At 37.6% G+C, this 26,001-nt stretch overlaps 2 protein-coding genes across 2 annotated transcripts; both read right to left on the bottom strand.

The window, feature by feature from the left end:
- Positions 1-1,837: 1,837 nt before the first annotated feature.
- oma1 (OMA1 zinc metallopeptidase) lies at positions 1,838-16,013 on the bottom strand. The gene is given in 9 exon segments (XM_043219420.1): positions 1,838-2,388; positions 7,232-7,381; positions 8,949-9,023; positions 10,261-10,389; positions 12,076-12,183; positions 13,345-13,518; positions 13,733-13,923; positions 13,926-13,960; positions 15,336-16,013. Coding segments are annotated over 9 exon segments (1,437 nt in total). The 5' UTR covers positions 15,674-16,013; the 3' UTR covers positions 1,838-2,151.
- Positions 16,014-16,197: 184 nt separating this feature from the next.
- On the bottom strand, positions 16,198-25,923 carry mysm1 (Myb-like, SWIRM and MPN domains 1). Its single transcript, XM_043219419.1, is given in 21 exon segments — positions 16,198-16,812; positions 17,164-17,221; positions 18,502-18,607; positions 18,698-18,830; positions 18,914-19,102; positions 19,203-19,277; positions 19,366-19,416; positions 20,595-20,652; positions 20,772-20,857; positions 21,166-21,243; positions 21,373-21,476; positions 21,572-21,702; positions 21,990-22,218; positions 22,307-22,748; positions 23,625-23,705; positions 23,707-23,724; positions 23,809-23,881; positions 24,213-24,278; positions 24,394-24,464; positions 24,910-24,982; positions 25,741-25,923. Coding segments are annotated over 21 exon segments (2,469 nt in total). The 5' UTR covers positions 25,800-25,923; the 3' UTR covers positions 16,198-16,524.
- Positions 25,924-26,001: the final 78 nt, after the last annotated feature.

Raw genomic sequence — 26,001 nt, 5'->3', positions numbered from 1 at the left:
TCAGTCTGTATGGAAATGGCTGGTGGGTGGATGAGAGGACAAATACAGCCATCTGTTCAAAAATCCGCCCAGTAAGAGCAAATGCATCACTCTTCTCTTCTGATGTGGTGCTTTTCTCCTCATCCATTTTCCCTCGTTAGAGACCCAGAGTGCAGCGTCACATTTGTCTGACAGACAGAAACATGTTGCACTTTACAGGCACATCACTCTATAAAAAGTGGCCTCTAGGGGAGGAAGCGCCAGCAGCAGAATGGCTGGCTTTATGTCAGCTTGCTCGGATGTTTTATGGTTTGCATTTGAAAGTAGGCACTAATGAAATAGTTTGACTTCTATCTGTAAAATCAGATAAAGATGACTGCACGTATTTGCATGCATAGTCTAGGTTGTTTTGCAGCGTATTCTCTAAAGAAATCACCTGAATCAGATAATGCTGAAAGATATCCTCAAACTCAGCAACTGCACAGAAATTTCAAGATACTGTTGTAAATAACCCAGCATTTCTAAAATCAGTAGCATGAATGCTAATTTCATGTTATTTCAATCCAACAAAGATGCAGCAAAATAGTATAAAACTAAAAAGGAAGCACTGCAATAGATTCGTTGTGATGCTCATGATGGTGAACTAACCTTCAGGTTCCAGATCATAAAACCTCAAAAAGTAGATTCCAGGGGTGTTTCAGGTCAGGTGTAGCCTTCAATAATCCACCAAATTCTCGCTTAGATTTGGTCCAATAAGTTCCTGAATTACTTTATTCTTGTTAAATACCCAATCTGCACATTAAATGAGTGACATAATGGCAGAGGTCTCCAGCCCTGAACCTGGAGAGCTATAGTCCGACAGATTTCAGCTCCAAACCCAATCAAGGCGATTACTTGTTAATAACAGGCAGGTGTGTTGGAGCAGAGTTGGAAATTAAGTCTGCAGAACAGGCTTGGACATCACTGCTTTATGAAAATACAATGGGTATGTAACTTATTCAACAGCAATTTTACAAAAATGCATTGTTTAAAAAAAAAAAACAGAAAAAAAAAAACAAAAAAAGGTTTGTAACCAGGCTGTTTTGGGCCACCATTGACTTCCATGGTATTTTTTTTTCCTACTATGGAAGACAATGGTGAACCAAAACGGCCTGGTTACAAATATCTTCTTTTGTATTTGGCAGAGCCAAGAAATTCATGCAAGTTTGGAACTGCTTGAGGGCGAGTAAATAATGACAGAATTTTCATTTTTGGGTGAACTGTTCCTTTAAACCAAGTATCAGTCCCTTAAAAAAAGCTTTGCAAAGTGCTGCAACATCAAGTAGGTTTCTGCATGATTGGGAAATTTGTAAAGCATGAAATAATTCCGGATGCAAAAAGTAATTTCCCTCATGTTCTCATCCTGCAAATTTGCCAACGTTGACCAATTAATAGCTGGTTGGTTTGAAAGAGACTTTTGTATGAGCGGAGCTTCATGCATCACTTTTTTAATTTTTTGTATTTGACTACGCCTTTTAAAAAAAAAATGCACACCCAAAACGAGTAAATTAGTTGATCTTGTATGTAATTACAGTCCCATATTCCTTACATTCATAGCATTCATACAAAGTGCATTTAAAATAAATATAACACTTGTCAAGAACACAAGTGTTGGGCTCACTTAGCATCAGCTGCCTATTGATAAATCCTCTAAATAATGTAGTGTGTCCAAAGCTCCTACCAGCTTCAAACACGGTGACATTAGCTGCTATGCAGTAGTTACATTACAGCCTGGAACCTATAGGGGACATTAAAGCAGAAGCAGATGTTTGATGAATAATGTACTGTACGCAATAATGCATTCAACTTTACAGGGTCTTATGCTAATAACATCATTAAAACCAATCAAAAACCCATTTACAATTGCTCCATTATTAACACGACTCGGAAGGAGGAGCGTAAACTCGCGAAAGCATCTCACACAAATGATGTACATGCTCCCACTCAAAACATCTCACAGACCAACTGACGTAGGTATCAAAGCGACAGCTAATCAAACAGATCAAAAAAAAAAAAAACTGTCTGGTTGTATCTGACAATCCTCTCAGTCCTTGCTCAGAGCTACTGGACTGGAAAAAGAGAAGTGAAAAGGAAAGCTTGAATTTGTCCCTGTCAGTCATGTTTCGTCAAGTCTCATTTACTAAGCAGAGTGGATGTGGCCAGCGCTCCTCCCAGCTGAGGCTGAGACCCTGGAGTCAGGACAGGAGGCAGCATGACTCCGGCTCTCCGTTTCTCATTCTTTTCCTCTTGTGCAATCTTTTCTTGTTTTTCAGTGTTGTCAAGAAGCAATTTAACAGCCTGGTGGAAAACGACACGGGGGTCAGCTTTGGGGAGGGCGGGACAGCCACAGCGTGCGCGGAGCTCCACGGCCTGTACCAACACAGAATGACACAGATTAATGCAGATGCGTTTGAAGCTTTGACCTTTGACCCATCACCTCCGTCTCTTTATCTTTACCCGGGTGACACTGCTTTTTAAGAACTGATGGATGGATGGAAATAGTGACGTGAAATTTGGATGAATAGAAATAGTGATTTGAAATGGATGGATAAGAAAATAGTGATATGAAATCTGGATTAATAGAAATAGCGATTTTAAACGGATGGACGGAAATAGTGATATGAATCTGGATTCACAGAAATAGTGATATGATATGAAATGGATGGATGAAGTAGCGATATGAAATCTGGATGTATGGTTGACGGAAATAGTAATAAAAATCTGGATGATGGATGGAAGGATGAAAATCGTGATATGAAATCTGGATGGATGGAAAAGGTTTCAAGGGTTTAAAGAAATAGCGATATGAAATGGACGGTCGATGGAAATAGGAATAATAAAATCTGTCAGGATGGATAGAAGCAAAATCTACATGGATGATGGATGGATATGAAATCTGGATAGAGAGATGGAAATAGTGATATAAAGTCTGAAATGTGGAAATAGTCTAGAAAATCTAGATGGATGGAGGGATGAAAGTGACCGTGGCGTGAAATCTACATGGACGACGGCTGGAAATAGTGATAGGAAATCTGGATGAATTGGAATAATTGCTCAAAATAAAAAAGAATGAATTTTGATGAACTGGAAAAGTTATTGAAAGAAATGGATTAATGATGGAAAGTGATCAAAAATCTAAATGGATCATTTGAACTAGTTATTGAATGCATGAACACGGACTAGGCTATCTTCTACATCTGCATTAAAGACATGCAGGCTGTTTAACAAAGACTGATTTGACAAAAACACGTCCCTTACTGCGTTTTGTTTGTGACCTCTGAACTATGACCTTTGACCTCCATTAAGGGTGATGGAGAAAAAGCCCTCATAGCACTGGATCAATAACGCCGTGAGACACGAGCGACCAGCACACAAAGGACATTTAATGTAAAATATTTTTCCAGCTAAATTATTATTCTGAACCACCTGCCCTGGGGAGAACATATCAGACTGAGCTGCTAAACACTCTCTCAAACCAGGAAGACGGGTCGTTTTAAGCAACACTGCAATGTTTGAGAATCAGGCCATTAGGGAAACTCTATAAAACAAATGACACTTGATGAAAGAGTGGCTGGAACAAAGCTTATTGAGAACAATTACCCAAGAGGGACACGTCAGTCGCATACTTACGGCCAGTGTGACGCTGAATACTTTTAAAAAGCAGATGCATTCTTCAAAAGTAACATGCATTGATTTTACAATTAAAAAAAAATTGTTCTGTCAAAGGAGTCAAAGACAACCTAGGCTGAACGCTAAATATAAATGTGGAAATAGCAATAGAAATAATAATAAAGTATAATAGTTGATCTATGTCTTTAAAACTAAATGATCATCATACTTTAACGATACAAAACATAATATGCAATAATATTTAAAGCAATTCAAATGTTCTGTGTCAGTACAGGTTTTTTAAGAAAGAGAAAATTATTACTTTTATTAAATTGCAAGAAAATATACAATTGATAAAAATTGACAGCGAAAACTTTTTTAAATGGTATAAAAAATATCAAAAATAATAATCTGACTGTTTTCAACATTGATATCAGGGATCATGTGACACTTATACTGATTTACTTTTACTTTTTTTGTTCATAAATTATCTATTAATTGTGCTTCAAAAACAATGCCAATAATGCATCAAACTAGGTTGAATTGTGTGTGTATATATATATATATATATATATATATATATATATATATATATATATATATATATATATATATATCTCATGTATATTTATTTTACAAAAATACATTTTCACAATTATAAAAAAGTGTCCATTTAAAATTTTTAAAACTGATTTAAACTTAAAATAATGTGATGATTGTTTTAGAATAAAGCAGTTTATACAGTTAAATGAACTCCATGTGGTCTTTACACCCCTGACACACTGGTCTTCAAGCAGGTTCTCACATAAAACGCCCCAATATCTCACACGTCATCATGCCTCTGGAAATCCTACCTTCATCAGACTAGTCACTCTCAAACAGTCACTCTTATAAAAAGGCAACGACTACAAAATCCACTTGTATTGATGTATAAAGCATCAGGAGGCTAAGAGAGTAGTCCGCACACACACACACACACACTCCACTATGGTAATTCTCATTAGTGAGCACGTGGAGGACGAGTCTCCATTGGCTCAGGTTAAAGAGGGTGAGAACAGAGAGAGATGGAGGGCGTTTTAAAGTAACTTCCCGAAGGAGTAATAGCTTCCACTCAACAGAAACACACACGCATTACAGTTGATGGACAATTAGAGCCCCGGCCATCTGCTCCTTCTGTGTTTGAAGTACGCAAGCAGGACTGTTAAGGGTTCAAGCTCAAGGTTAAGTAAAATTCACGCATCCTTCCGCCGCAGCTTTGCTTCGTATATTAGACAGCCATTTTGTGTAGCCACTGGTGCGTGACGGGGAGAGAGCATGTTCCTGTAGATGGCTGTCCATTGCTCTACAGTCTACGGTTCAGTCTATAACCGGCGTGTTAACCCGAGTTCTCCGTTTAAAGCAGGTGGTCAAGGGCCGCCCGGTTAGTTAGCCCCTGCTGGTAGATTTAGTAACTACACCATCTGGCTTTCTCTGCTGATGGCTGCAGCTGTGAATTTTGAGGGAATTTGTTATTTTAATTATTTGGGAGGGGTTTTTTGCAACACATTGCGAATGGCAAATATTTCATCATTTCATGGTAGATGTTTTCCGGTGTCTGATCTTTTTTTTTTTTTTGAAGGCTCTTAAAAGCGTGAAATCGATTTATCATTTTCCATCTGCTGCCTAACATCACAAGATACTTGCATAAACGCTACAGTTACACGTGAACATGCATTACGGGACACAAAAATATCATTTTTTATCAGTTTTACATGACAGACACAGGTTATGTTTTGTACGATTATTATTATTATAACTAAATGACCATTATATTACGCGTTAAATAAATTAAAAGTAACAGTAAAAACTTCTGTTCAAATGTTTCAGGTTTAGAAACAAATTTTTTTTTTGGTATATTTAAATAATAACTAGTCCTTTACGTGATAAAACATACTGTGAGCCTGAAACGCCAACGTTTCCTCCTTCTCGTGTAAATCTCGTGAATAAAAACTGAACCACTGAAAAAAAACAGGCGAATCAGAACATAACACATAACATATGCAGTATACAGAATCAAACATGAGATTTTGATTTCGAGTTCAATTCATTTCAAGCGATGCACTATATATCCTAATGTGCTACATAGCGCTTCACGTGGTGAATTATTTAGCCTCAGTCGCTTCACGAAGGCTTTCTTCTGTGGTTGCTAGTACCATTCCTCCACACGCATGTAGCGTTTTCTGACATCTCTGCGATTCATAGCTCTTGGGTTTGGTTTTCCCCTTCCAGCAGAAGAGCATTTATGTGTTCGTTTCCACCATGAACGTGGTCTAAGGCATGCGTGTAGAGGGCCGAGTTTGCTCCAGAGCAGAGAGGTCTCTTGACGTCTCGTTAGCTTTGGTACGGTCTGGATTCAGATGCGTCTGCGAGCCTTTCTGATAGATACTCCTCAAATCAAGAGAACAGTGTACCCAGGACATATACCTCAAATTAAAGATAGAAAACAGCTCTAACTTGTCTATGATGGTCCGGGAGCTCTCAGAATTCATCAAACATATCTTAATATGCATTTCGAAGATAAACAAAGGTCTTGTGGGTTCGGAGTAAATGAACACATACCAAACAGTGATGTTCTAAAAATGTTAATTAAGAAAAAAGTGTTTTTGTTTTTCTCATAGTAGAAGAAATGCTAAATATTTTCACTATTGGTCTCAGACTTTTGGACCCCAGTGAAGGTAAAATTATTTTTGCATAATAAAATGCTATTCAGTAAGGGGACTTTAAAGTGTGCTATTAAAAAAAGAATAAAGAAATCTGATTTTATTGATTCAAAACACACAAAGAAAAGGAAAAATGAACACTTTTATATTTTTTTAAATGCCAAATAAATATAAATTAAATATAAAGTTAAATATCTTAACAATAACAATAAATTAGTGAAAGCATTTTCTAAACCCATAATTTAGCAATTGGATAGCTGTGTAAATATATCATTAAATAAAAACCAACAAAAACGTCCATGTGTAAAATGGTAAAGAAAGGCCAGTGTCAAATGAATAAATAAAAGTAAACTGTATATGCCTTAAATTCAGGTGAAACAATGGATTTAAAAAAATATTTATACATTTACTGTTCCATTTAATTAAAATTAAATCTAAAAATGTTAAATCTTAAATACTGAATATTTAAAATAAACTTGTTTTAAATTTTTTTTTTTTTTTTTATTATTATTATTTCTTTTTATTTTTAAGCAATACTTTTTTTTTTTTTTTTTTTTAATGTTTTTATGCCTTGATTCAGATCAGGGAAAGTGTGTGATGAGATCGACATAGGTCCTCAAGCTTATAACAGCACGTTTGCCACTTTTTTTTTAAACAAAATTTGAAATTACAAGGAAGGACGAGGAAAACAAGAGTGACACTGCAAACGGGAAATGAGACCAAAGCTTAGCGTGGCTAAAAACAAGTACGCTAGCTCAAGGCTTTGATGGGTTCTTTCTTTTAAATCAATTCCTTAACCATTTGGTTGTTGCCTTCTCAGCTGCTATATATTAGTAAGATTTCAGTCATGTAGCCACGTCTAACGATATCTGATGATACACGTGTTTGGCTTTCGTGTGCTTTACCTCAGGGACGAGGCGGTCCAACTGTCTGACGCGGTTCTGGTGAGAAGGGTGTGTGGACAGCCACTCGGGGACGGTAGGCTCGCCTCTCAACTGATCATAGATCTCCATCTGCTGCCAAAAGACGGGGCCCGCCCTCACGTCAGCACACGCCTGACACAAACACACACGAATGTCCATTAACGCACATACAGAGACGGTTTCCAGTCATGTTAAAGCCCCACCACATCAAAGGAAGCTCACCGAGACATGACACACACACACACACACACACCAAGCGCCCGAAGCTCTGGACAGCGTCATTATCTGAAGCCGAGAGCTGGCTGGCTCACGGACAGCATGACTCATGACTAGTCTAGCAAGCCTCGTATCGTTACCGCAGCAACTTGCCAGTGTCCTTCACCGAGCCGGCTGTGGCAGGACGGAACCGGGCCCGTTTACGAGCAGCAGGCGGCCCGTTATTACTACTATAAGAGATAGAAGGGAATTGACTGTTTCTCCATAATGATGCCAAGCATGGGATCAGGAGACATGCTGTCAGGAAGAGCTCTACACGGTGAATCAGATCTCTGCCACGTACAGAGAAACGCTTCCTGTTTGTGAAGAGACAGTGCCATCTAGAGGTCACGTAGGTTACTGTGACTGTAAATAACTAATAAAAAGCAGAATCTGCAGCAAAGGATTGCGTTCGGTTTCATTTGTCCGGTTTTCTAGTTAGAAGAAGTTACTAATTATTAGCCATACAGCTTTTATTAGATTGACATTATTGTAAAATATGCCATGCCTTCAAAAGTTCATTTATTTGTAGTTTTCTCATGATCTTGACATTAACAAAGTTTTCTTACTGTTCATGATTTAATCTGCTCTTGAGCTCAAATCTCAAGTTGTGTTCTCACGGACAGCAGCACGAACCAAACTATACAATAAATATCCATTTGGATAAGATGCTGTCACAAATGTAATGGTCAGATTATATCTATCCTACATGAAACATAAAAATAACAAATTAATTATGCAGTATAATTTTATTTTAAACGAATAAGAAGTATGTTGAATCGAAGGTGCTCTAAAATATTTTTAAAAAATTATGCGCATTTATATTCGAATGCTAAATGATTTACATAATATACATAAAACAAAACCTAAATCCTAGCTATAACAGTTAACTTAAACTGTTAAAAATAGTTTTCAGTAATTAAACAAGCTGAAATTAAATGTAAAAAAAAATACTAGTTAACTAAACTAACTACACTGTAAAATATTTAAAAGTCGCCCAACTTAAAAGTCTAATGCAACTAGTTTCAGGAAATTTTTAGTGTAGTTTAGTTTTCTCGAATTTGAAATAACTCACAAATCCCCTGAAGCTGGTTGAAACTGAAACTAATAATTAATACTTAATATTCTAACACAGTGCTGAGCTTAAATCATATTTATTTAGCCTGATTTTCTGAACAGAAAATGTTAATTGTGACAATTTGTGGAAACACGACACATAAAAATTATTATATAAGGTTTATAATTCAGTTATGGGACGGGATGTGAAAACGCTTTCTTCTGCTACACAGCACTATGCTGCTTATCCATGCACTGCAAATCATAAAACATACTGTATGTATAAATGCAAATTATGTAGCAGTTGCTTTCGGTGTAAACTGGACAAATTTTTATCAGTGCGTTCCCTTGGAGCTGAACCACGATAACAATAACATTTTTGCCGTACCTTGGCAGCCAGCTTCAGGCCGACCTGGTCCGCCTCTGCCTCCAGCTTACGACTGAAGGGCCGGTCAAATAGGAACTACGAGACAGACACAGAAAACGAGAGAGAGAGAGAGATATATGCGGTTAAATGAGCTATTCTGACTTAGCGCACTGAAGCTATATTGAGTAAACAGAGGAAGACGGACAGAATGAAGTGAACCATATTTGGAGAACAAAATGACTAGCAGATAAAAAGCTTAACCATTAAAATGTAATTTATTTTAAAAGTAATGGGAAAAGACGATGAAAAACAGGGGGAAAAAAGGAATGAAAATATCATTAAAAGGACAGCAAGAAAGTACATGGTATCTTAGAAGAAAAACACCATAAAAAAAAAACCAATGTACAATTAAATTTAAAGTGGACCTTTGTTTCACACCACACAGTGATTCAGAAAATGCTAATTCAATATCCATTTAGAAGGCAAATAAACGTAGCTGAATTCTAACTAACCTCAAATTGAAGTCCTTAGAAACCCAAATTAAGATCTCCTCTGAGATACTGTTATTGTTTTGCAATGGTAGCAAGAGAGCACTTGAGAAGGTTTCTTTGAGCTCGAGGAGAGGAGGATAATTCACCTTTAAAGGGTCTTTTAAGGACTTTAGAATCAATAATGAGTGTTTACTAGACAAACCCAACCGTTAACGTCTCAGGATTAACGCTGAGCAAACTAAATTTAATCCAAATGTACACATATAACCAGTAAAAAGATTTTCTTTTTAATAAATTCATACTTTTATTCAGCAAGCACACTTTATATTGATCAAAAGTGACAATAAAGTAAATTATATTAACACAAAATGATATGTGTTATGAATGCTGCTTTTTTAAAACTTTCTATTTCTAGAACTCCACTATTTCCACAAAAGTATTAAGCAGCACAATATTGTTAATAAGGAAAAATGTTCCTTAATATTAAACTGATAGAATTATTATTAAATGATAGATGTTATGGAACAAAATTCATAAGTGAAGTACATTCAGCTTTGCCATCACAGGAATATTTTAAATATATATATATATTTAAACACATATATATTTAAATTTAAATAATATTTTTAAAACATTAACACGGAAACCAGTTTTTACAATATTACTGTTTTACTGTATTTTTTTACTTTGTATTTTTTACTGTAAAATTATTTATTTAGAACAGACTGGGAAAATAAAACGGCTTGATTACTGTGGGAACACATCATTGGTCGCTAGAAAGGAGACAGATTAGAAATCGATTGAAAAAGCAGAAGGAGAGAGATCGTAAGGTCAGCGGTCACCTGCACCAGTTTGCCCTGAATCCAGTGGCCCAGCACGGCTAAACTGTCCCGGGGACAGATCGCCCAGATCGCCGTCAACAGGACGAGAGACAACAGCTCCACCACGTGAGATAAACTGGCTTGCTCTGCCTAAAAACGAGAGAGAGAGAGAGAGAGAGAGAGAAATTCATTATGCGCTTCTGTTTTTGTTGATTTCGTCATTTATCTACTATGCTAATTTGTTTGTATTTCGGTGTTAAGAACCTTTTTTTAAATCTCGCTTAGCAGCCCGTTCTTTGACAGCACGCCCAATTAGAAACAATGCAGAAAAACAAACAAAAAAAGAAACGAGCAATTTAGCAACGAGAGACATAATGAATCACACCGAATTGTATTTGCGATACACGCGGTATTGAGAGAAGGGCTAAAGATATGCCAGAACACGTGTCCACGAGTGGCTGGGATCGTGCCACGGCGCAGATTGGTGGGTAATTATGTCAGCTTCGTGCTCATACAGCTGTATATGATTTAAAAAAAGAAGCATTCTGAGATTACGGATTGCTTGGTATAAGTGCATGCTGTAATGGGTTTTTACTATTCATTTTTAGCACAGTATGTATGTTATGCAGTATATACATAGCATATACATTTTTATTTATATTAAAAAAGCCAAAATTGTGAGGTGCAAGCGTATAAAAGCGCATAAACCTTTTTTATATAGATGAATATATGAAAATTAAATAAATGCTAAAGATTTTTTTCCTGTAAGTTTGGTCCTCTATATTATGGCACACGTTTACAAAATATATATTAATTTATATATGATTTTCAATGTCTGTCAACAAAAATCTAAAGACCTACTTCAGAGCTGCTCAGAAAATTTTGTGTTTCACGTACACAAATTAATAATTATTAATAAGATATTATGTTTTTGTCGCTTATGCTCACCAAGGCTGCTATTACTTGTAGTATTATAGTGTAAAACGGTACTGAAGGATTGTTACAAATTACATTTGATATTTCTGTGATGACAAAGTAGATTTTTAAGCAGCAATTACTGCAGTGTTTAACGTCGCATAATGCTTCACAAATCATGGCTGAATATGAACAAACAAATCAAATAAATAGCGTGCGTCAATTACAGGACAGTTTTTTTTTTATCTTGCTTACGGCTATCAGGTTTTTTGTTTTAGGTTTGAAATCTGTTCCAGCATTTGCTAGCTTGTTGCATTTGAAATAAGAAACACTCACGAGTTTAACAGCGTGTTCTGCGTCACAGAAAAATAACCACGTCATATTAGTCCTGATATCAGCGTTAAGCTCCTTCGCCCTAACCAGACCCACAAGCACACAGTGATGCAACAGCTCTGAAACTAAAACATCTTTTTAAACCGAACCCTTAACAGCGCTCAGCGCCTCTGAGACAGGACGCCTCCTTCTCTTCATTTAAACCAAGAGAAGAGATGAAAGTAAAACATGACACACGCAAAAGAGAGATAAAGCGAGCACTTGAATCTAATGAAGGGTCTTTTACTTCCAGAAAAAAAAGCTGAGGGACACAGCAAAGGAAGTACAAATTTAGTTTGATATATAAAGGCCAGAGGCTGTGTGGAGACCCTGCAACCGACTGACGATGGGTAGAAAACCATATAATGCTCCTATACGTTTAGATTTAAATCAAAACCACCCTAAGGGGGAGATTACTGAACTCCACCGAACTCCACCGCTTTCAGCATAATTCATTATTGGATTAAAATAAGGTCCCGATAAAATGACAAAAATAACGGGAGCTCGAGTGATTCTGAGAGGAGGGCCGACGGGGTGGGCGGGACTTACTGCGTGACCAATCAGAGCGTGAGCCATCTCATGTCCCAGTATAAACACCAGCTGATGGATGTCTGCTACAGCCTCAAGCATTCCTGTGAAGATGAAGACCTTTCCATTCTGACAGACACACACACACACAGACACACAGACACACAGACACAGACACACAGACACACAGACACACAGACACACACAGACACACACAGACACACACACAGACACACAGACACACAGACACACAGACACACAGACACACAGACACACAGACACACAGACACACACACACACACACACACACACAGACACACACACACACACACACACACACACACACACACACACACACACACACACAGACACACACACACACACACACAGACACACACAGACACACACAGACACACACAGACACACACAGACACACACACACACACACACACAGACACACACAGACACACACACACACACACACACACACAGACACACACACTCATTAGAGATGTGAAATTTTCTCTTCTAGTAATCAGTCTCAAGATTTCTGCAGTGGATTAAAATCTCCATAGCTTCTCTATGTGAGAACTAAACTACACAAAGCGTATAATTATTTGCAAAAACTGATAACTACAAATCATGTTTTTCATTTTATGTTTTTATAGTGATTTATTGTGTTTATCTGGCTTTATTTTGTAACAGGTCTTTTTTCAACTGCATTTTGACTGAGGTGAACTGGAGTGCACAATGAAAAACATGTTTTTGAAACAAAGTAACATAACAAAATGGCAAGATATTATACACTTATAATGCATTATAACTATTTAGAAATATAATCCATTGTAACTTAAATGGATGAATCGTGTTCATTGTGTCTTATAAATTATCATACTTTTAAAAGCTATAACCACAAATTAGTAAACATTAAAACCGTTTTTATGATATCCATGAGATGATACAACATATTATGAAGTTTTGTGTTTATAATGCATTTTGCATTCATTATAATTCCTAAAGAATACACATATAATGCATTAAAATACATAAATGTTACCGAAATTTCTTTACCGTCACATCAGTTTAGTTGCAATTAAATTTACTTATATATTTATTTAGCAATGACTATTTCAAATAGATTAAATATATTACTATTACAACTCACACTGTGTATTTTTTGTGCATTTGTGCAGGTTGCTCCTTAAAGTCGCCGAAACATTTAAATAATTAAAAACATTTATAGACTTATTTATTAGAGAAATCCTTTGGTTGTTACCAAACATGACTCACGGGCAAAACGAACGCATTGACTGTAGGGCCCTCCACCACGTGGACTGTCCATGAGACAGAGGAAATCTCAGCAATGTCCTGGTTCCTCTCGACCAGAGTCTGAAGCACTAACTCTACAGCCTGATGCCTGGGATCCGACGGAGCGATCAGAGACTCCTTAAACTCCTCCATGTACTGAGAGAGAGAACCAAGAGAAGGACGAGCAATGCAATAAAACTGAATCAAATTAAATGGTTTGTGAAATGAAACGCCACATTTCGTTTCCATAATATCCAATATCAAAAATAATAATTCACGCGAGCCATTTTGGGCCCGCTTGAGGCATGTTGTTCTCGATCATATATCTATATGAACTGAGCCGACTGCAACCACAGAAAACGAGTCGTACCGCTTCTGCAGTGAACTCAGCCAGCCGCGTGAAGTTGTCTCTGCTGAACACCAGCAGTCGGGTCCTGCCTGTGACCGGAGATTCGTCCAGATGAGTGAGTAGAAAGAGGGAGACGAAGAACAGCAGTCCTGCCCCAGCTCCCACAAAGTGCCAGCGTCGACGCCATGTCCATTCACGAAACAGCTGCTTTTATTGCCCGGCAGAGCCAACCACCATTTCCTAATACTCCTAGAGACGGGAGAGAGACGCGCTTCAAACCAGAATTTGGCGTCACGACCTGCCATATGCACTGCATTTAGTAACAACAGTATTCTATAGGTGCATGGAGACAGTGTACGCCGAGGACTTTGGTAAATTTATCTATTTTTTTTTTTTGTAAAACTGCAGAACATTTGGTGGATTTTCTGCAGGTTTCTGCATTAAATAGATCAAAAACGACAATAACGTTTTACAGTGTTACTGCTATATGTATATAACGCATTCATCTGTATTTAACTACTTGACGAATGCTTTGAATAAATGCTCTGAAGAAAGCTTCCTTAAGCTTTGAAGGCCTTGTGAATCATTTGAGATCAGTTAACAAGGCTTTGTTATTTCACAACTGTTTCAGTGGTCCGTATTTCTCATATTTTAAGGATTATTTGATAACTGCGTTTATTTAAAAAAATTGCAATGGATTTGTAAAAAAAAAAAAAAAAAGTTACGCTTGTATTATTTTTTGGCCTGAGTTTTTGTTGCAGATACTCAGTTTTGACCGGCAGGCGTCACGACCGTGTGGTGTGTCTATTCGAACCTACCCTAATTTTATTTAGTGGAAATACAGTTTAAATTATATTTACAAAAAAAATATAGCTCCACTCTGTATGTTATTTAAACATAATATAGTATATATATAGTATATATATATAGTGTATATATATATATATATATATATATATATATATATATATATATATATATATAGTATATATATATAGTGTATATATATAGTATATATATAGTGTATATATATAGTATATATATAGTGTATATATATATATAGTATATATATATATATATATATATATATATATATATATATATATATATATATATATATATATATATATATATATATATATTTTTTTTTTTTTTTTTTTTTTTAGAAATTGAAAATATCCAGGGCCATCATGTTCAAGTTATCATTTATATATATTTATATAAATATATATATACACATTTAATTTTCTTAAACATTAGAAAATGTACAAGTGTTCATATTCAAAGTTGCTAAATCAAAGATTCATCAGGCTCCAATTATAAACCCCAGAGTGGTGACCTTAACTGCCAGACCAAACACTCCAATATTTCAAACCACCTTTAGCTTTAAATACATTATTTCAACAATGTAATGCAACAAGATAACATTTATTTCCATCGAGAGTGGCATTCATTTTTGGCTAAAATCAATGGGATTCTGCAAAGTTTCCAGCATATCCTGAACACTTCCTCATCCTGTCCTTCAGATTCATCAGCTTCACCAGTTCTCGACAAAGGCTGATGGGTGTAGACGTGGAGGTGGGTCATTCTTATAAAGGTTTAGTATTTAAGAAAAACAACTCACCTGCCCAGTATGACGGCCATGAGCTTCTGCAGAGGCTTCAGCAGCATCCATATCAGAGGAGCGGGTAAAGCCCTCCGCCTGGCCGAGGTGTGGAAGTGAACGACGGACGGGTGACCCGGAGCTCTGGCTGCTGTTACACAGAGTCTCGACCTCGACCTCGGGCAGAGAGCTGCAGGAGCCGCTGTGACAGGTCCTCTGGGTTTCAGAGAGACGGGTGAGTCTGTCCGAGCCGGACCCGGTCTCTGTCCGCACCGTCTGAACACCGAATCAAACCGGCTTAACGACTTTATGCTGCTCAACACGTCGAGTTTGACCAGGCGAAGACAGATCTGCTCCATTGCTTTGATCAAATGTAACCTTACCCTTGTTTGCGTACTAATTGTAATATGATAAGCTAAGCCATAGTTTGTAGATTATATAAAAATGTGGGACTTTAACAAGTCGCTGTCTTGAAGCAAAATAGGAAGTCTATAAAAGTATCTAGCAAGTGTGATGGACGAGTGGTATTACAACTTCACCGACTGCTAAAGCTTCCGGAGTTGCTAGATTTTCATTGCTACAACTTCTTAATTATAGACATTGCTTATTTCAAAAGTTTATCCGTCTATTTTGAGAAGTTCTTCACTGTGAAGATGCCCTCGAAACTCTCCTCCGCGTACTTCTCTGCTACAGTTTAAACACTCCCCCTGACAACGGAAACACCTCACTGTGGTTCCGCTCACTTATTACCTGCGGTCACACAAATTGACTCGTTTTAACAGATCTTGTGCAATACCCAAAATTGGATTTCGGTGTTTATATGCAACTGCTTGGGTGATCAAAATTAAACAGTAAAAAAAAAGGCCAGATTTTACCAGTTAGGTCAGAGTTAACATTTTGTTTTTACTCCAATTTCGATGAGTCTTCCTTCAGCCACAAACACTTTCTTAAACACTGATCAAATTGAATTACAAAATGTCATCGAACTAGAAAAAATTACATTTTAAACGTTTAAATTTTCAATACAACTTTGTGGTTAAACTCAACTTGTATGAAAAGTATGTTATAAAACTTAAACATAATAACAATCTACATGAATGCAATGATACACACACTTTTGTACACTGTATAAATGATACATGTCCTCTGCAGTGGCAGATTTCCTTATGGTATGTTTTTACATTCAGACCGTTAGGCTTATTGTTATTATTTACACAGTTTCTGCTCCGACAGACTGTGTAACGGCAGCGTCCTCTTCTTCATCAGGGCTGTCAGATTCTGTAACGCACGTATCATCCGTGGCATGGCTGCTGCTGATTGGCTCGGAGGAGACGAAAGACAGTAACTCTGGCTGCCTTACTGTTTCAAGAAGATGAGAGGAGGAAGAGCCAGTTTCAGGGAGAAAATGTGTTTTAAACAAGCTTTCTATCTGTACCAGGAAAGTCTCTATGTCTATCTCTGAGACCTGCTCCAAAGTCCTCCGGATTGATGCAAGCATCTACAAACAGACAAAATAAATCATTTTTAATTACAAAGAAATGTCATTTTATAAATGTACATACTTAGCACAACTCATTCAAGTCAAATAAATGCACATAAACCATTAGAATCGTGTTTTTTTGTGGATATCCTGCATCCTGCTAATTGCACCAAAACAATGAATATCAGTTCATGTAGGCCATGCCATCCTCCAGTGCACTCAAAAGTGCTTTTGACAGCAGTATGAGAACCTTGTTTCTAGGTAGCCATGCAATCAGATTACCCAGCTAGCCTGAAATCTTTTGCGATTTTCACGTGCAATATACACTGGTCCGTGAGTGGGTGTGATGTGAAGAGATGAGATGATTACCTTTTCTAGGCAAGTCAGAGAAGAGTCTCTGCGGAAGAGCCTGTCCATTGGTACGCTCCTGAAAGAGGAATGAAATATGAGCCGTTCAGCTTTGGGACACAAGATATTAATTTGTTTTCTCAAGATGAACGGAGATCTTGCAGGTTTGAAACGACATGAGGGCGAGTAATTAATGACAGAACCCTTTAATATAATGCCATTTGAGGCTAGTTTATCAAACATTTAAATAATGTGTAGTGTTTTGTCATTTTTATGGCGGTCCAACTATAGACATTTATACATACGGACTCATTCCTCCAAAACGCCCCAAAGTGGCTCAATAATATTTAGATCTGGTGACTGTGCAGGCCATGGGAGATGTTCAGCTTCACTTTCATGTTCATCACAGAACTGTCGCCGGTCTTGCTGTGCGCACTGGTGCATTATCATCCTGATACACGGCACCGCCTTCAGGATACAATGTTTTTTCACTTCTTTGGTTCTTCTCTACACAGTAACTCTCTCAGATGTGGGAAAGACAGTGAAGGGGGACTCATCGGAGAACAATACATGTTTCACATTGTCTACGGCCCAAGATTTTCGCTGCTGGCACCATTGAAAGTGACGTTTGGCATTGGTACGAGTGACCAAAGGTCTGGCTATCGCAGCCTGGCCATTTATATTGACCCTGTGGAATTTATTTAATATACATTTTTAAATAACATTCATTTTGCGCAAAATATACATTTTTTATTATATAAACCGGCTACTTTTTAAAACAATTATTTTAAATAAGTGTTCTGTATCTGAATGTTTACAGACAATAGTTACGAGTTTTTCTTTTTTTTATGCACGGATCTCTTTGAATATATGTCGGATGTTTTGTCCTGCTCTGAAAACGTAATTGACTCTGTATCATCTTAGCATAAAAGCATTCGAAAATGCAAGTGCATTTAACCGCAGATCTTTAGGACAAACTTTATACAAAGCACACGTGAAAGTCTGTCAGTCTAATAGCTCTGCGCTCCAAACGGTATAAATGAAAGCATACCTAAAATAAAAACGCAGTGAGTGTAAGCAGACGCTCTCAAGCAACATGCATGTGTCTCGAGAGCACACACGTGCCATATAGAGAAGAAAAAAAAAAAAAACAAGCTCAGGATCGATTGAAGAGAGAATCGCGATGCATCAGAGAATCGATTTTTTCTCCCACCCCTATTATATCACATAATAAACGTACTAAGTACATACTAAAACTTTCATTTTGGATGTGATTAATCATTTGGCAGCCCTAGTAACGTAATATTTTCATGCATTCTTGCTTACCTCTTACAAACACACATGAAACACAAAGCTCACCCATGAGACAGCCTGTACTTGAACACCACCCATTCTGCTCTTCTCATCACTTCTGACCAATCAGGGAGCTCGGATGAATGCTGGATGTTAAATCGATACGGAAACCCTGAAACGCAAACAACCACAAACCGATTCAGCTCCAGGTGTAGCTGTCTCTGGGCCTTTTTTATTCTGTACATTAGAAGCTGCGACATACTCTGAGGTCCAGAGGGTCCGGTCTCCTCCTGGACCAGCAGGCAGGTGGTCTGAGACAGGGGAGACGGGTTACTGGAGTTATACGGGCTGACAATCATCCCGATGAACGGAGCACCTCCTCGAGAGAAATAACTCTGCCATAGAAACAGACAGAGAGGACGTGACACGTAACCGAAGACACCTACTCCGACTATAATATAATACGGCGATATGTTACCTGGTATTTGGCCTGAGTGTCAATGTCTCTGAGGGAGGGGTTGGGGTCGAAGGCTGGATGAGAGTGGTACCATCCCACCACACTGTGACCTTTGACCCCGAGCAGCTCTGATGCCTGGGTCTGAGAGACGGGGTCCATCTCACACTGCAGACCTGTGCTCAAGCTGTTACATGGCTCTGCTGCACAGATCTACACAAACATTGGAAAAATTACAAGCTCATCAACAGTCATTTGACGGAGTTTTTGACTGAAAAAACACTCGGATGAATAAATCCACAAATTAACTGACCTTTAACACCTTCTCTTCCTCTTCATATGTTCCTCCTAAAAGGCCAATCACCTCTCCCATCGATACATGAGCATGCTGGGAAAGGATTTGATTATCAGCACAACACAACACTGAGGAATGAATGAAAATGCAAATCCGGAAACCAGTACTCCGTCACACTTACTATATCCATGACAACAAGAGCCTCAGCACAAACTATCACTTTGTACGGCTCCTGAAACGAGACACAACAGATAAAATAAGTCTGATGAAATTACTTTCTCCAACATAAACTAGTCCTAGTTATCTCCAAGGTGGCCGTATGTGTTATTTATATTGAACACATCCTGGCCAGGATTTCCATAGTCTAAAACATCCAGATTTAGTTTTTGTGTTTATATTTTCATAAGTGCTTAAGGTAATGATCGAGAAGTGGTTTGACCAATAACATGCAAGCATTGCGTTTAACCAATCAATCGTGGAGCGTTAGAAGGTGGGTTCTACAGAGATCGGTCGATGTGATGCAAATGAATGTGTACATATTGGGTGTGCTCTTTTGACTTGAAGCAGAGCTGCACACATCAAAGCACTGTGAGAACGATACGAAAGCCTTCTCTATAACTACTGAACGTGTCCTGTAAAAATGGCACATATGTTCAGCCTATACATTTTATTATTAATATTTGAATTAGTTTTCTCTTTTTTTATTTTAAATTTAATTTAATTTTTTTATTTATGAAACAACAACAACAACAACAACCTTTTTTCCCTTTATTTTCATTTCTGTTTCAGGTGGGGGTTTTCAGTTCAAACTAAATGGAAATGAGAAAATGAAATAAAATGTTGGAATATATATAAAATAAGACGACAAACAAAATAATATTTACTATTTTTTACTTCATTTGTATTTCAGTTTCAGGTTTTTAGCACATCAGATTAAAAACTAAATTCAAATGAGAAATCAAAATAAAAAGTTAATCAACTACCTGAAATAAGTGGTTATCATTTATTTAGTTGCAGTAAATGTTGTTTATTATATTTTTCAAGTAACTTTTTATGATTTTAGTTTTAATTAACTATAATAACCCTAACGAACAAATTAATTATGAAAAGGAATTACAGTGGAGCCGGCAAACACAAGCATTTTGTTGGCACTACATGCTAGAATTGTTTCAAATGATAGAAAACTTCTTATTTCTGAAATTTACAAAACAAATGATCTGTATTGTTATATTTATCTGCAATTTACGAAGTGGACAAGTGTGTATGATGGCCGTTTTACAATCTGCATTCCAGTCTCAAGGGTGAGGGGGCATGATTAATTGTGTTTATTTAATGATATTTGTTTAATTACTTGTACTTTGTTCACATCCGTGTACATTAAAAGATGCTGTTAAGAATAATAACAATCACCTCTGTTTCCTCTCCAAAGGCTTTGCATGGAATGAGCTGAAATGGATCAATCAGAGAGCTGCAGGGGATAAAGTCAAGGAACGAATCCAGAATTATCAATCAAAAGCCCGTAAACAAGCTATTAATGTTATTACGATCTAGATGTCAAAGGTTTCAGTTTTGTTAGAGCGCGTTTACCCTCTCTGTTTAGGGAGTTTCGACGGTTTCGGTCCCATCTTCTTCATTTCCTCTCTCCTGATGGCCAGCTCCTCTGCGCTCAGGTGCTGGATGACAAAAGACCCGCACAAACCAGAGCTCAATAACAAAGTACAAACAAACAGCATTTTCTTAAAAGGAAAAAGCATTAAAACTACATATTCTAATAGCATTTAAAAAATGTATTAAGTGTAAAGATTTCAATTTAGGCTTCGATCAACACACACAATGTTTTATTAATCATTGTAAAGAGTTATTGAATGGCATGTTTTCTGTCTTAAAAATGAATACTAACTGTATCGGGTCATAAAAATTAAAAGCTTTCCTGGAGTGGTTCCCTATAGATAATATTTCACTGTAGATGTTGATTCAGTACCTCATACGTCTGACCCTCTAGATCTTTAGCATCGCACCAGTTCCCCCACATGTCCCGAATGCGCCGCTTCCTTGTGCGCTGAAAACACACACACCACCAAACACATCGGAAGAAGCATTAAAATGAGCAGATAAATAAAAACAGTTGTAATGGATAAACATCAACAGATAATGATGATGAGAACTGTGACAGTGAGCTCTTTCTCACCATAGATTGAAGTCTCTGGGCAAGATGATACGCCTCCAGGCTGTCTTTGTTTTCCTTCAGCCGAGAGCGATCAACCAGCCGTGGACGGTTATAGATCGCCTGATCTGCAGAGGAAGACAGAAAAAAAGAAGAGATTTTACTAAGGAGGAAAACTGTACTCAGGAAAACAGACAAAAACGGACTGAGCAATGAGCATTACCACAGTTGAAGTTAATAGCTCCAATGAGCTCCAGGTAGGTGTGTATCCGACCGATGCAGTTGACATCCCCACAATTCTTCAGTCCTGGGCGCACTGATGTCTTGTTCAGGTACTTGGGTTTACTTCTTCCCCTGAAGAGACAAGAGAGAAGTTCATTTTTAAGAAAAGGTCAAGTTTTTAAAATAATATACTATTCGCTTAGAAATTAATTCTTCAATAAGGATGCTCTAAATTGGTTAAAAATGACAGTAACTCATATATAGATATATATATATATATATATATATGTGTGTGTGTGTGTGTGTGTGTGTGTGTGTGTATCACATTATGGAGTTTTTACGGTTTTGTTGTTTTTTTATAAAAACACGCGCTCACACACAGAACTTGAAATTCCTCAGAAGTGCAGAGAACATCTCACCACTGATCCAGGATGTAATTGCGAATTTTTAGATATCTCTCTGGTGTTTTCGACGGACGCCCCTCAAAGAATTCTGGGATGGCTTGCTTCTCCTCCTCTGTAATGGTGTTTAGGTCCAGAAGAACCTCCTGGTCAGGTGCTCTGAGCTCCTCCTCCTCCTCCTCCTCTTCTTCTTCCTCCTGGTATTCCTCCTCCTCGTCCTCAGGACTTTCACCTGATTCAGTCTTACCTGGAGTACAAAAACACAATACCCATAATTCTGCAATGCTAATAGTCTGCTACAGGCACAGAGATTAACTGAAGCGCTTGTGATGTACCTGATCTTTCAGTGCTCTCCTCCTCAGACAGACAGCGTTTGCCTGGGCTGTCTGATTTAGAGAAGTTCATGCCACTTTCCTCCAGAGGTTCCGGATCAATCCCAATGTGAGTGACGCCAGCGTACCCATTTGTGCCTGGATCAGCGGGTCCGTCTTCAGCTGTGCTTCCAGATTCTGACAGAGGGTTTATAATCACGTCTGATGGAGGTGGCGGTGGACTGAGTTCTTCTTTGTGGTTGCACTCTGGGGACTCTAGCTGGTTTTCTGACTGAAGGCCGTCGTCGCTAACGCCATCGGTAATGTCAACATCTTCATCGTCAGAAAGCTGCTCGATGCGCACAGCGTTGGTCAGGGCCGACACATGAGGCTGGGACGAGGGGAGCAGTGCGGTGTCTGAGGTCTCATTAGAGGAGGGGGCTTTGGCAGGTGCGTCTGTTTTAGACTGAAGTTCAGACACAGGTAAAAATGACTACTAGTACTGAATAATGAATACTACCGATAAAGAAATGCTTACTGAAAGATAACTCTTTTTATTTGAATACAATGTTCTAATATTGTACATCATTGTACAATGAGGTGTCATCATGTTTCATATTTCTGAATTAATATTCATTTTTGATCGGGCTTGTTGAAAAACAGATGTGCTCAGGGGTGTGCTAATTGTAAGATCACGTGTGGCTCATTCTTGAAGCAAAGTTTTGTCTTCAACATGATTAGATTGACTGTTTTGGACCGTAATCAGTAATAATAAGAGAAGTGGCAGGCTCCCCCGGGTCCTAATGCCCGTTAGGTGCAGCGTTCTAATACGGTAGGGGAGGTGTTTGCCTTCCTTAAAATACCCTTTACACATAATGTTAAAAGTGTTTCATTTAAAAAAATAAATAAAATAATGAGTATGTCTTGATTTAAAGGTCAGACGCTTTAGCTTACAGGAAAAAATGACAGACATGACACTTAAATTTTAAATAATTATATATATATATATATATATATATATATACTGATTTATAACGTTTTTGTTACATATACAAATGTTAAACCTTAAAATAAAATGCTAGGGTTAACAATCCATCTTTCTGATGGAACATGTAGAGATTGATATATAGTTTATTTATAGTTACTTTTAAAGCTTCAAAGTACTGTAAAAAAAAAAACTTAAAAACAAATCAATTGCTTCTTTCTGCATAGGAGAGACTTGCTTTGTTTCCAAATTAAAGGAAATATATCGGAATCGGCATTGGTATCAGCCAAAATAAATGTACAAATATCGGCAAATCCAATATTGTGCATTACTAGTGGAAATGGGCTAAAGTCATACCTTATTTTTGAAGTACTGCCTAGCATAGCTCTTCACCTGTAGAACTGTCCTAGTACCGATTAGTTTGGCGATTTTTGTCCACCCTGCGGCCAAACTGAGCCTAGAAACCATTTAAAAAAAAAAGTTAAATTAAATCCTTACATGAGAAGGAGAGAACTGTTTTTCCTGTGCTCAGAAAACATACCAGTCCTTTCTCAAAGAGATCTTTCTCCTCTTCAACCCAACGAGTTTGTGCTCCAGCACTCTTCACCAACGTCCTACAAAGATTAATTACTTAGATATATATATATATATATATATATAAAATATATATTTTTTGTAGCCTTTTACATTTATCTAGGCTATTTAATCAAAAATACAGCAAAACAAACATATTGTGAAATATTATTATTGAAAGTAACATTTTTATATTTTAATGTATATTCATTTGTAATTTATTCCTGTTACAGCAACACGGACATTCATAACAATGTTAAAGTCTTTACTATCTTTTTTGCTTGTTCTTGCTGGATTATTGGTATTAAAAACCGTGGTTGTGTAGGTGTTTACATCTTCATGAACATAGAGGGATAAAAGAAGGAAGCTCACTTTCTGACTTTAGTCTTCTCATTGGTCCACGCCACCTTTGGTGCTTTTTTACCGGCAAAATAATACCTTTTCTTTTAAGAAAAATAACCATGTGCTCTTAATGAATGATCACACAGATGCGAAAACCAAGCATGAAGAAAATGAGAATGAATCAGTGTGCCGTGAGAAGAGTGAAGGATACTGTTCCTCCAGCAGCATGCTCTCAATGGCCTGTCTGTTCTCATCACTGATGGAGCTGTCCAGCGTCCACGGCTGAACACACGCAATAACAACGTCACATCACATCCACGGCATCTTTACACGATCCTCGACAACAAAACCGGTCATAAGTCGCACGGGTGCGTTTGTAGCGACGGCCAAAATACATTGTATTGGTCAAACTTTTTATTTATGCCAAAAGTCAATAGGATATTAAGCAAAGATCGTGTTCCGTGAAGATCTTTTGTACATTTCCTACCTTAAATACATAAAAAACTATTTTTCCATTAGACATTTAGTTTGAACAACTTTAAAGGTGATTTTCTCCATCTTGTCATTTTGTCGCATCCCTCTTTTTCAAACGTTGCATCTCAGCCAGCTTGTTCATTACACTTTCAGATGATGCAAATCTCATTTACAAACTTTAAAAAATGTACCCTTATGGCTGGTTTTGTGTGTCCTGGGTCACATATAAGTGTTAAAATCCATATTTCTCTACCAGTATACTGCTGTTCGTCTTCCAAGCAGACTGTAAATACTGATCCTGGAGAATCTCAGCACTGTTCAGGTCCCTGTTAGGAGACCAGACCAGAAACAGCTTGCTTATATACAAAAACGCTTACAGCAATTCACAAAAGACAACGATGGAGTACTTTATCACAGATTTAAAACCCAAAATTTTTTGTTTATTTACAAAATGTGTGTTTTTCTTGGATGTACTTCTGATAATGTAACATATCTACATTTGTAACTCCTGTTGTCATTTTTGGTTTATTTCACAGTGTAACAGTCCATTTAAGCACCGAGTAATATTAATTAATTTGTACTTAATAGGGCTTTGATTTAGAGTAAGTTGCAAGCAGCTATGCATTATTTCGTCTATGCAAACAAACAGTCCTTTCCTAGTAAACTTACTGGATTCACATCGACATTAAAGCACTAAAAAGTAACGTATCTCACATACACGGTTAGTTTCTTTAATATTTGTCAGATTTTTTGGTTTTGTACCGAAGCCGGGGTCGTAAAGTACATTGATGTGAGTAACAAGCCATTATTACTGCTGAACAAGATCGTGCTATAAAATGATTCGACAACTACTCGGTATATTTGGCAAGCAATTGAATCTCCGCCGTTATATTAAACTCGCTTCATAGCTGCTGTTATAATAGTGTAACTGTTTATATGACTAGCCATAGAAGTTCATACTAATTCTGTCAGTCGCTTTTCTATCGCTGCTGCCTCGCTTCTGTTCACCCGTGACCTCAAACGTATCACAGCACAGGCGCGTGATAATCCCTAGACTGTGTGAAGTGAGAGAAAAACGTCCTACCCGACTCTTTCGTCACATTCATCTCCCTCGATGTCAACAACATCCACCTCGTCTGCCATGTTTGCGGCGGACGAGAGCGAGCGCGCGCGCGGGAGGAGCGCGCGTCACAGCGCCACTCAGCGGCAGGAGGACGCTACTGAACCACAGACTCAAACACAGCGCTGCGTGAGATCTCAGTACAACACAGCACAACACACCTAACTTTATCATCTAGTTTAGTCCACGGAAGAAGAAAAAGAGTGAGCACTAAGCATTCGTTCT

The sequence above is a fragment of the Puntigrus tetrazona genome, chromosome 20 (genome assembly GCF_018831695.1).
Source record: "Puntigrus tetrazona isolate hp1 chromosome 20, ASM1883169v1, whole genome shotgun sequence".
NCBI classification, from domain to species: domain Eukaryota; kingdom Metazoa; phylum Chordata; class Actinopteri; order Cypriniformes; family Cyprinidae; genus Puntigrus; species Puntigrus tetrazona.
Note: the sequence above shows the minus strand (reverse complement) of the source record. Positions and strands in the feature narration are given on the sequence as shown.